General features: G+C 42.5%; 1 protein-coding gene across 6 annotated transcripts in view; it reads right to left on the bottom strand.

Moving 5' to 3' along the window:
- Positions 1-1,892: 1,892 nt before the first annotated feature.
- cables2b (Cdk5 and Abl enzyme substrate 2b) overlaps positions 1,893-12,662 on the bottom strand; it is a 35,697-nt gene continuing 24,927 nt past the window's right edge. Inside the window, exons 3-12 of one of the 6 annotated variants that reach the window (XR_010667518.1) lie at positions 11,510-11,587; positions 10,033-10,141; positions 9,745-9,913; positions 8,983-9,080; positions 7,660-7,766; positions 7,111-7,230; positions 6,441-6,525; positions 3,368-5,514; positions 3,278-3,337; positions 1,893-3,124 (exon numbers count right to left, since the gene is read on the bottom strand). Coding sequence is in view for 1 of the 6 variants with exons in the window: in XM_020657084.3 (XP_020512740.2) it covers positions 5,368-5,514; positions 6,441-6,525; positions 7,111-7,230; positions 7,660-7,766; positions 8,983-9,080; positions 9,745-9,913; positions 10,033-10,141; positions 11,510-11,587 (913 nt within the window). In the remaining 5 variants the exon portion in view is untranslated. Of the gene's footprint in view, positions 5,515-6,440; positions 6,526-7,110; positions 7,231-7,659; positions 7,767-8,982; positions 9,081-9,744; positions 9,914-10,032; positions 10,142-11,509; positions 11,588-12,662 lie in introns of all 6 variants that reach the window. The other 5 variants (XR_010667520.1, XR_010667519.1, XR_010667521.1 and 2 more) reach the window with 5 other exon arrangements.

The following is a 12,662-nucleotide window of genomic DNA, read 5'->3' as shown; positions in this document are numbered from 1 at the left end:
GCCTTCCTGAACTAGCTCGCAGGCGTCGACTGGTAACGTATTCACTGCACAGCAGAACAGAGATAAGATCGTAAAAATGTGGTTGACATTTTAAAAAAAGTTGTTTTTATTAACTTTAACTTAAATTGCTCGGATATAAAAATGTTGTTAAGGTAACGTTGTAACCTTTATACAGCTAGAAGGTAGAGGAAGGAAAAAAAACGATTTATGTAAAGATTGAGATTCTTCCCTTCTAAGAATTAAAATCGATTCCTAACTTCCAAAAATCAATTATTATTATTTATTTCATTTATTTTGGGCTAATCAGTCACTCCCTGCTAAGTGCTAATGCTAGCTCTTTAACTCAGTAGAATGCCAAATGGAGCAGCAAGAAATTCAGCCGGCTCACAGACGACTGGAGTAGATCCTGAAGTATGTGCTCATTCAAAAACAGACTTTGAATCATGAATCAATGGATCCAGAATTGTTTTGAATCAAAAATCGATTCTGAATTGAATCGTGAGACACCCAAAGATTCCCAGCCCTACCAGAACGTCCTTACTTTATTTCAAAATAAAAGCAGGGTTGAATTCAAACAGCAAGTGAAGTACTCTCAGTTTAAGACGGTACAAAATTTCAAAATAAAAGCCTGACAAATGGGAAATAACAAAATACTTAAAATGTTAATTGTTTGACAGCCCTCATCTAAATGCAACCAAACCTCTCTCCACATTGTTCCCAAACCTGGCACTTCAAACTAAAACAGCGTGTTTTAGGTGAAAAACGTCTTAAAATAATGAGTCTGAGAATAAATAAAGAAGGAACAGAAGATTAAATGTAAATGTTTTTAATGAAAATAAAGTCGACATGAATCGAACATTGGCAGTTTAAACAGTATACGGTCTTTTAGAAAACATTTGAAATAAATCTTTTTTATTTGATCTGAACACCGAGCCGTCCTGCAGTGTGACTGACTCCGCTTTTCACAGCCGCTGGTGACGGTGTCGTTTGTCAAAGACACTGCAGCACGTTGATGCTGTCAAAGATAAAAGTACAAAAAATAGATCGACTTCCGTCACACGTGTTCGTCACCTACACCGCTCCATGTAGGAAAAACAGCTTAACTTTAACCACATAAATAATATTTACACAGACGTGATGCCTCGACGTGACGCTGCACAAACTGCTGCGTCACTCGTCAATGTTGTCGCTAAAAAAAAAAAAAACACATTTAAAAAATCTACATAAAATAACTTAGAGTGACATTTACCTCAAATGTAAAAGCAATAATTAAAAATGGAAGTGTTGTCGAGTGTTTCCCTTTACAGCGCTTCAGAGGATAATAACAGTTACAACTTTATACAAAACAAAGTCAGAGGAGGAAGAAGAGGAGGAGAGGGACGAAGGACAAGGAGTGAGGAGGAAGGAGGAGGGAGGAGGAAGAGGAAGGAGGGAGGGGAAGGAGGAGGAGGGAGGAGGAGAAGGATGAGGAGGAGGAGGAAGAGGAGAAGAACGAGGAGGAGGAGGACGAGGAGGAGGGAGGACGTAGTTCAGCCGACAGAAACAAAAAAGGTGCATAGAATGAATCTCACTGATCTCTAATGTAGAGAAGACGACTCTGGAAGCTCGAGTGTGTTTCTGCTCTCTCGTGCAGAGTTTTGTGTTTTAGTGCTTTTTTTCTCTTGTACTTCATTAACAACAGACTCGTTGTTTATTGCTCACAGAGATGGAAATGAACGTCTTTGCTCTGAAGCGTCTCAGGGAAAACTGTGGAGTGTGGATTCGTCTTTGCTTTCAGTGTTGGAGCAGGACAGAAAAAAAGACCAGCTGAGGACCTGTCTGTTACGGAAGCCCGAAGTGGACATCCAAACATTTAGTTTCTCTATATGTAATATATGTGTATATATATACACGTCTTTTTTTCTTCAGATCTCGACCTATCCGTCTCATTATCTGGGAATAACAATGCTTGTTTCCCCGAGGTAATGAGTTACTTTCTCGGTTTCTGAAGAAAACGGCCAAAATGAAATCATCATCACATTAAAACTGACTGAAATCAAATGTATGTCCTCTGAGGGCTTCCGTAGTCTGTTCCTTTTTTGAAGCAATAATCCCAAAACAATGTAGGAAAGTAGAGAATGGTGGCTCTCCTGCTCCAACATTAAAGCATTGATAACAACAGACACCCTCCATTTAAAAACAACAAATACAAACAAACAAACAAACAAACAAACAAACAACAGTCCCTTTAACACCTGACGTAAAATAAAATCCAAACTCAAACACATGAGCTGGGAACGTGTTTCAAACCTGATTCTACGTCTGGAGGATTATCAGCAAATAACTATCAGTGACTCGGGTCAGTTTTCCAACACAGAACAACAACAACAACAATAACAACAACAACAACATAATTATTAACACGATACATGTAGAAAACTAGTTAAAATAAAGGTTCAGGATTGTGAAGCAAAAAAGGCAGAAAGTGCAAAAACGAGTGAGCGTCGTGATGGAGGCGTCCGTTTGGTTAAATATTCGTCCCTTTATGAAACAGTGAAAACAGACACAAACATCTCGAGATAATAAAAATGTTTTTTTTTAAGGTAGTTCATGAAGAGAAGGTCGTTTTGGTTGTTGATGCTCCTTCATGATGCAGACACAGCGAGAGTCTGTAGCTACAATGAGTTCCCTTTTAAGAAGCGTGAAGAAGAACTGTCCAGTCCACCTTAAGAAGAACTGTCCAGTCCACCTCAAGAGGAACTGTCCAGTCCACCTCAAGAGGAACAACTGTCCAGTCCACCTTAAGAAGAACTGTCCAGTCCACCTTAAGAAGAACTGTCCAGTCCACCTCAAGAGGAACAACTGTCAAGTCCACCTTAAGAAGAACTGTCCAGTCCACCTTAAGAACTGTCCAGTCCACCTTAAGAGGAACAACTGTCCAGTCCACCTTAAGAAGAACAACTGTCCAGTCCACCTTAAGAAGAACAACTGTCCAGTCCAATTTAAGAACAACTGTCAAGTCCACCTTAAGAACTGTCCAGTCCACCTTAAGAAGAACAACTGTCCAGTCCAATTTAAGAACAACTGTCAAGTCCACCTTAAGAACTGTCCAGTCCACCTTAAGAAGAAGAACTGTCCAGTCCACCTCAAGAGGAACAACTGTCCAGTCCACCTTAAGAAGAACTGTCCATTTCACCTCAAGAGGAACAACTGTCCAGTCCACCTTAAGAAGAACTGTCCAGTCCACCTTAAGAGGAACAACTGTCCAGTCCAATTTAAGAACAACTGTCCAGTCCACCTTAAGAAGAATAAGAACTGTCCAGTCCACCTTAAGAAGAATAAGAACTGTTCAGTCCACCTTAAGAAGAATAAGAACTGTTCAGTCCACCTTAAGAAGCTGCTGACATATATCAGAAGTTTTCATTAGGAGCTTGTTGTAACAGGAGTTTTGATGCCACCATGATGGAAAAAAGGTTTTCTTTCACGAGTGACAAATCTGTCCTAACAATACAACAAAAGGGCCGTGCAAGTCTTAATGTTGACAATAACATTTTGGAAAAGTAGGAATCTGAGGAGGAAGATTTAGTCTCCACGTGATTTAGATTTTTCTTATTTCTGATCACAGATCTAAAAGTTCTGCACATTTTATTTTTGTTCTTGAGAAACTTTTCAATGAATCTTCCCTCTTTCATTTTTTCCCTTTTGTAGTCTTTTGTTTTCTGAATTGACGAACATCTGTCTTAGTCAGAAATATGTCTCAGAGTCAGAAGTTTAAAAAAAACATTTGTGCGACCATCACTCCTAAAACGTTAAAGATATCTCTGTTACATTTCATAGAGGAGAATAAACAGACTTGGTAATCAGAAGAATGTCTGCTGCTTGTTCGACTCATTGAGCCCACGGTCTGTGCTTTAAACCTTAAAAGAAGACGACTACACACCCCGAGTCCTAAATCCCCCCGATCATTTTCTAAATCATAAAATGTCAACAACAACAGACGTGTTCCCTGCCATCGAGCGTTCAGCAAACTCACAGGATGATTCCTGTGCTTCCTCAATTAGACCTCAAGATCCTGCAGAAACGTGACAGATTTGTACGCTCAACAAACCAGCAAAGAAGAAGGAAGAGGAGCAACATCATCACAACAAGGATGGGAAAATGAGAAAAAAGGCAAGGCACTTCAACATCTGAACTCCTCCAGTGGAGCTTCAGACTGAACTCTGCGCCGACTCTGAAAAATGTCCATCAGAGCGAGTGGGCCGGAGTGCAAATGACCACAAGTCAGAGAAAGAAGCAACGTCATATCAGGACAACACACACAGAAAAGTGCTGATTTAATGACATCAGAGTGAGCGAGCGTTTGAAAAAAAGGAAGACCGTGAGTCAGAAAGACGCAAAAGAAAGTGCTGGAAACATCTCGCAGTACTAGAACGTGCTCTCCTGATTGCCGTCATTCATCATCTTAAATTGAATATTTGCAATCAAATCATCCACAGAATGCAGAGCTGCTGATGCATCGCTGCTGCAGCCTCAGCACTGTTGCTCTACGATGCTTTGAAATGCCTTAAAAATGATTGTCAGATACAGAAATCTGCCTCGTGTTTTATCGACTGTCGGCACATTAAAAAAAATAAAAAATTCAGCCTTGTGTCAAATTTCCCTTATAAACCACACTGCAGCCTGCGGAGAACTCCAACGACGTCTCAGCAGCTTTTGAGGTCAGAAATAATAATGTGACAAAAAAAAACCCAGAAAATATCTTTGATATTTGGATTATTTTTCCCCCCCTGGATGCTTCCTTAATGTCGAAGATGATTGCAATAACTCAAAACTGCTTACACGTTCATTTTCTTTTCTTTTTTTTTACTCTTCCAGGCAGATTTGATTTTTTTGAACAGAAGATCCCAAAAGGAAATCTCGATGCTCTTCTTCTCACCTGCAGAGATTTTAGAAAGGAGGTGTTATGAATCACTCGACAGCATCGCGCTGTTAGTCTCCGTCATGACGAAATCTGTCAAACGTCGCGAGTGAAGCGAATGTTATCTGCGAGCAAACTTATCGTTCTTTTCTTTTACAAAGACACAAATTAACTGGCTGTGACCATGAGACCTTTCAGTGATCCTTAAGTGCTTTTTAACCAGCTTTTAGTCGTGCTGCTGAACCATCGCTCACAGTGTGCCGTTACTTTGGTGTTTAAAGGAAAGAAGAGGGCTCTGTTGCTCTCTGTGCCGTTGAGCCAGGCACCAGCAGGCCTGTCATCGTCCGTCCAATCACAGCGCCTCTGAGCCTCTGAGCCTCAGGCAGCGCGAGGATCTCCTCGAGGAGTTTCAGAGGTTGCCGAGCGTTTCCCGGAGAGAGAGAGAGAGAGTGAGAGAGGAGTCACTGCTGCTACGACTTCTGCTGCTGAACCAGCCATCTGTAATGAGGCATGACTTTGCTCTCGGGCAGGTAGAGCGCCATCTCCAGGGCGACCAGGATGGTGAACTCAAACGATATCAGCTCCCTCCTGCTGATCCTGAAGCGTTCCTCCAGCTTCTACACAGAAACATCAGAGAAAGCAGGATCCATGTGTGTTAGAGGTTCGGTTACATCTTTTCTACCTTATTTCAACTGTCTCCCAGTTGAAATGAGTTGACTGGAGAACTGTCTCTTTCCTTTAGTTGTTGTCTTTTAAAAATGGAGTCAGGAGCTTTTTTATCTGAAAAATGACGTGCGGTAGCTTGAAGTGTGGCAGTAAACATACACAGAACATCCCGCGATGCGAGCGATGAGCCATGGAGGAGGAGGGGCCAGTTTGAATGTTGTGTTTACAATCTGCTACTGTAAATACTACATATTCCATTTTTAAAGATTGGATGCTAAAAATAGATTTACGTATCAGACTGACCAAAAACAAAATCCAGATATGAGGACTTACAATGGTGGCAGGAGAAAAATGATTTGACAAACATCATTATGATGAAAGATCATTTTATCCTTCTATTGACTCATTAAAGCATAGTTTCATTTATTCAGATTCTTTAATGAATCATTATTCAAGAATCTTCAACAATCAATGGAGTGTGAGTGGAATATTTTACAGTAGAACACCAACTCGTCAGCGCCCTCTAGTGGACAAACTTTGTAATGACGACACTGCTCCTTCAGTCCCTCCAACATGTTTCATATTTCTGTGCTGAAGTTTCATGAAATATTCTATACCTGTGTCTTAACTCATTTTATTTTATTTTGTTGGTTTGAGACATTGAGTTTACATTTTATGTAACGTGCAACACAAAGAAACAAAATTAAATTGATCAGCTGACATATTTACAAAGTCTGATCTTTGGTGAGATAAAATTAGCCGACTGGAACAATTAGGCTTCTCTAACGACAACGCTAAACTGAAGAGCTGAAGTGTGTATCTGTGTGTGTGTGTGTGTGTGTGTGTGTGTGTGTGTGTGTGTGTGTGTGTGGCTTACATCGATGAGGTGTTTGACCTCCTGTTTCTTGAGGTCACTGCTGATCTTAGCAGCCAGGAGGATGCAGGCAGCTGACACCAACTTCCTGTAAAACAACAACAACAGTGTGAGAGTCAGGTCGTCCTTCAGCAGAGTTCAGGTGCAGTCACCTGAGATTTTAGTTAAATGAAGCTGCACAGGTTACACTTCAGTTAGTACATGTAGTGTTGTAGTTGACCACACTAACAGATAACAAGACATATCTGACCGAGACTGCCTTTCTTAAAGATAAAGACCATAAAGGGCTGTGCTATTAATCACAGTTTCCTCTGTATCATAATCTGAGCATTCACGTGTACCTTATACTCACTGGATGGAGGCCGGGGTTTAATGGCCGTTATTTAATCTATTTAAATTCAGTGAGGGAGGCTAAAGCTAGCTCACAGCTAACCTCAGAGTTACTGGTGAAAGTTAGCGGGATGTCAACGAGGAGAGGAAATAACTAAAGGCAGCCATCATGGAATGAATGTGTGCTACTTTATGAAACCACAGCAGATCAGTGAGGATTATTAATCATGAGACCAATCAGCAGCAGAGGAAACTGACTCATGATGTCTGAGTTCAAAACACAGAGTGAACATGCAATCTGCTCGGTTAGTACCATTTTAAAAAAGTCAAAACAATACTGTACCTGTTCTGTTTATTGAGGCGACCCTGCAGCACCAACTTCTCAAAGTAGACGAACGCCATCGCTATGGTGACGGGCTGCATCCCACAATCCTCGCCGACTATTCTCATCTCTCGCTTCAGACTGCAGCACACGCACACGCACACGCACACGCACACGCACACACACACACACACACACACAGTCAGAGTGGGTTTCAACTGGTCCAGCCTCAGGACCCACCACCAACCCCTTAATGAGAAATCGCTACCCAAAATGTTGTTCAGCCAATCAGATTAATTTCATTAGAATTTGTGCAGTTTGGACCTCAGAAGGTACAAAACATGAAACATCCTTAAAAGCACTTCTTTTTACACTTTTTCCCCCCAGGCACACAAACAAGGACCCACTGAAAACAGCTCCACGACCCTCTTTTAGGCCCCAACCCACCAGTTGAGAACCACTGGTTTAAATGAAAGCCAAGTGCAGACATCTTTACTGCATATACATCTCGTGTTTTGTGTTTTGACGATCTCTTCAAGGTAGTAAGTAGATTCGATTCAGTGACTTCACCTGCGTATTTTGCTGAGCGTGAGTTTGATGTGAGGAAACTTCTCCTTAAACGTCTCGTTCATGTCCTTCTTCAAATCCGAGGGTTTGACGTACTCGATCACTGTCGTCTGGGAAGAGAGGAGAAGATACAGCGAGGCATTATGACAACTTTTCATCAGAGAGGTCATCATGTGTATGAGAGGTCATCATGTGTGTATGAGAGGTCAACATGTGTGTATGAGAGGTCATCATGTGTGTATGAGAGGTCATCATGTGTGTATGAGAGGTCATCATGTGTGTATGAGAGGTCATCATGTGTATGAGAGGTCATCATGTGTGTATGAGAGGTCATCATGTGTGTATGAGAGGTCATCATGTGTATGAGAGGTCATCATGTGTATGAGAGGTCATCATGTGTATGAGAGGTCGTCATGTGTGTATGAGAGGTCGTCATGTGTGTATGAGAGGTCAACATGAGAGGTCATTCAGGTGTGTATTTGAGTGTGTGTCTGTAGTTTAGGTCAGAGAGTCGACTCCACAGTGGGCGGTGGATCACAGCACGTAATGTAACAAACAGACTTTATCAGCAGGGTTTAATCCAGCAGAGAAGATTACTGCTGAGGTGGGCTGCTATGTCTCCGACCCCACAGTGAGCCTTTGTGTGTGTGTGTGTGTGTGTGTGTGTGTGTGTGTGTGTGTGTGTGTGTGTGTGTGTGTGTGTGTGTGTGTGTGTGTGTGTGTGTGTCTCTTTAGCTCTAACTCATCTCAGAGGAGGGATCAAACTAAGCTGCTTCCTATAGAATAATTGTGTTGATGTCAGGGACCTGTGTGTGTGTGTGTGTGTGTGTGTGTGTGTGTGTGTGTGTGTGTGTGTGTGTGTGTGTGTGTGTGTGTGTGTGTGTGTGTGTTCTTCTTCCGTCAGTAGTGATTTCTTTCTTCTCAGAGCTCTATAATCCTTCCTCTCTTTAATTCTCTTGTCTCGTCCTTTTCCTCTCTGCTCTTTTCTCCACCAGATTTCCTTTCTTCTCCTTTACTCCGGTTCCTTAAAGGTTGATTCAGTTTTGTCTTTTAACTCAGATGCTATTTATTTTTATTTTTTTTAAACATTATCGATGCAAAATGGCTAATAGGTCCAAAACGACTTCACTCAGCAACAGTCTGAAAGGCTGTAATGACTGCAACAATATCTCTGAAGATGAGCTGTGTCTGATCTGAAGACGTCCTCTGCGTGCACCTGTTTCTTCATGCTTTGTTTAAAGTTCCTGCTTTCTGACAGCAGAATAAAAATGCAGCACAGACGCGACATAAATGAATAATAACACAAATCTCCAGTGCGTGTATTACCATGTAGGAGGCGAAGATCAGCACCCGCTTGTGTTTCCCGCAAGGCCACTGGGGGTCGCTGAGGAGGTGAGGGTCGTAGTCCGTCACATCCTCCAGACCTTGAACAAAACACACGCGTTAGCACACATGCACACACACACAAAATATGAAATAGTTCTCAAACTAACAGATGACGTGCGCAGTGTTCGGCTGTTTTGAGAGCCGAGCCTGAAACACTGAAGATATACGTCACAGGGAGACTAAAAATACAAACCTGCTATCAGGGTGCACACTCATGCACACGTGCACAGTCTCAGATGTTTTGTAACTCTTTCTCACACACACACACACACACACACACACACACACACGCATGCATGCACAGCTGTGTTGTGTTAATGACAGGTTCAGGATTAGAAAGAGAGGTTTAGAGGCTAATACAGGGCTGTGTCAGTGTGGGTGTGTGTGTGTTTATAGAAAGCAGGAGACACAGAGTGTTTATACATACACACGTGTTTAAAATATAAAGAGAGCGACACTCCAGCTGCAACAACTCTTTCACACCGTCTTTCCATCTCCTTATATAACTCCTCTAACTTCATCCCTCCATCCTAGTGTTTCTTTTTTCTTCCTCTTTCTTTACAGCCATATCTACTTCCTGTCTCATGCTCCTCTTCCCGAAAATGCAAGGACACACAACTCTCAGTGCTAATGACAGCTGCACAAGTCCTTTGAATACAACCTGTGTGTGTGTGTGTGTGTGTGTGTGTGTGTGTGTATTACCGAGGTCCAGCCCAACAGTGCTGTTCAGTCTGCTGGGTGGGTAGCCCCGGCCCGGCATGCTGTGTGTGCTCCTGGACTGAGGAATCTGCAGCGTCAGGTCGCTGGCCGACGCTGGCTTCTGCCTCACCAGGGCGTTTGTAGGGTACAGGAACTGGGCGTACGACACCGACTGAAACAGAGAGAGAGAGAGAGAGAGAGAGAGAGAGAGAGAGAGACTTAAGTATCTAAAAAACAGGAAGCAAAGCAACGTCCACCTGGTGAGATGAATACAAAAAGTGTTTTTTCTACCCTGCCATAGGTGTCCAGGTGGAAGCCCTCCAGCCCCGGCAGCATCTCCAGGGTGGTGGAGATGTTTCCAGACGAGTGCCTCCTCCTGGGGTGGTTTAATGTGGGGTCACTGGAGAGAGAGAGAGTTTAATGGTTAACAGGTTTACATGCAGAAATACAAAAAAAAAGTTTGATTTGGTCATAATTCACCGGTTTTGTTTGTTTACATCCGTATTAAAAATCAGTTTCAGAAACGTTGCAGGGGGTGGCAGGGCCATTTCCTGAATATATTAAATTCAGCCACATTGACGTCATTCATTGGTGTGTGAGGTTGGCATTTCAGCGTTGACATTTTCTGGGATCCAAAAGTGACCATCATTTGAGAATAATATGGTTGCTCATCCTAAATTGAGAGGTTGGCATGGAAGCACATCGTCAATCACAACGAAGCCAACTAATAGTTAAAACAAAAAGTTATACAACTAAAGGTTTTTACAATCTTTTTGAGTATTCCAGTTTGCAATCAGTGCGTACAGTAGGCTGACACATACTCAGGTTTTCTCAGTGTTGTTATCCTCTCGCTGTCTTCCTGTCTGCAATATTTCAGACTGACAGGGTGGGACGTGTTCAGAGACAGTCCGGTGAGTGAAAGGTCAAAGGTCACGTCCCACGGCAGTCACATGTTGTGCTGAACACAACTGATGCGTCAGAATTTGGGAACACGACTTCAGCTGAGAGATAAAGCGTGATCTGAGCTCACTTCCTCTGCAGGAGGACCCCGTGTTAGTCATGCTGCTAAATATGTGGGAATATGTGTGTGTGTGTGTTCATACTGTGTAGTGTTTGTTTGTGTATATGTGAGTGTGTGCGTAGAGAGCACATTATTGTGTATTTATAATACTCTTGTGTACAAAGCCGGTGATGATTTCTTTGGAACTGTCTGATACTTCCTACAAAATGCAAGTATGGTGTGATGAGCGTGCACACTGGCTGTGTGTGTGATAGGCAAAGGGAAAGTGTGATCTCACTCTGATTTTGCATTCGTCTGCATATCAACAGCCAGAGAGTTCTCAGGTCAAGTCAGGGAGCTCTGAGGTCCTGAACTGTCTCCCTCCTAATCATTGGAGAGTGAAGTGTGTTGTAGGGGGGGGGTGGGGGATGGGGGGTGGGCGGGGGTTTGTATATGTTGATGGCGGTTTTGAGAAGTCTCACAGCTCTAGGGAAGAAGCTGCAGTGAAGAGGAGGATCCTCACTCCTCGTGTCCTTCCATCCTTTTCTGTCATCTTCTAAGAAATCACATCTCCTCCTCCATCTCGCCTCCTAAACTCTCCTCCTACTCTTTCACCCTGCCTGACGCAGAGGTGTTGGTGGTTATGCATTTCCCAGGAAATATATGCGTGTGTTTGTGTGTGTGTGTGTGTGTGTGTGTGTGTGTGTGTGTGTGTGTGTGTGTGTGTGTGTGTGTGTGTGTGTGTGTGTGTGTGTGTGTGGGATATACCTGAGGTAGAAGCTTTCACCGTAGGGCAGGACAGAGAATGCAGCACACAGAGATCTCTTAGCACAGATCAGCACGATCCTGAAACAACAAACATATTGTCGTTAAACAGCTGTAACATCTGTCCTGTTCAATGTGATTATGTTGAAATGTAAACAGGAATACAAACAAGGCAACACATCATCTGCTGTCTTCATATCAGAAGGGCTGGAACGATGGATCGATAAGAAAAGGAAGCTAAACTAATGTCACAGTGTAAAGTTAAGAAGATACAGCAAAACGCCTGATTGTACAGTTAATTTCATAAATGCAGTTGGCTTTTTTCCACCAGCAGTTGTTAGTGATTTAATGAACAGGCTGAGTTCATTCCTTAGAAACTATTACTCTTAATGTTGAAGAAAATTACAAGAAAGCTGGTGAACAAAAACAATGTCCTTGTTTTAATGTTTCCACCCTGAAGCTGCAGCCAGAAGACATTTTGAGTTATACAACTTCTTTGGAGACACTTAAAGATCCCATAATATTCTCATTTTCACCTTTCATGTTGTCAGTCTGTGAAACCTCAAGAGCAGCTTTGCAAGATCTGCAGCTCAAAAAATAAATCCTTATGTATCTGATACTGGCGTCAGTAAAAAGAAACTTATTTCAGCATCTGCCTGAAACTGTTGATTTAAGGCCCCCCCTCCTCACATGCCCCACTTTCTTCTGATTGGCCAGCTCTCTGGAAGCCTTTCAGGGAGGCAGAACGCTGCAGGGCTGCCAGGTGAGGGCTGCTCTTCAGTGCTTGGAGAAGAGAGTCTATGTGAGAGGTTTCACCGGCTTCCTTAGAGGCTTGAAGCCGTCTTGTGAAATTCATATCAGGGAACCATACCACTCCACAGGGAGTTTGACCTTTGACCCTCAGGTCGTCATTTTAGAGCTCCTGTGAGGAAGACTAAAAGACTCCAGGTCTCATTTTTACCAAGTGCAATTAATATGTTAAACAACAGTTAGGTATTTGTTGCTCTTTTTGCACTTGAATTGCACATTTGCACACCTCCACTTTGCACTTTAATAACTTGAATTTCCATTCTGAGCTCTTGACTGTTTTTATTTGGTTTAATATTTTGCTGTTTTGTCTGATTTTTTTAATTAGTTTTGGTTTATGTTTTATGGA

This window comes from Labrus bergylta, chromosome 12, assembly GCF_963930695.1.
Source record: "Labrus bergylta chromosome 12, fLabBer1.1, whole genome shotgun sequence".
In the NCBI taxonomy this organism is placed as follows: Eukaryota; Metazoa; Chordata; class Actinopteri; order Labriformes; family Labridae; genus Labrus; species Labrus bergylta.
This window is presented reverse-complemented; position numbering and strand designations above follow the sequence as displayed.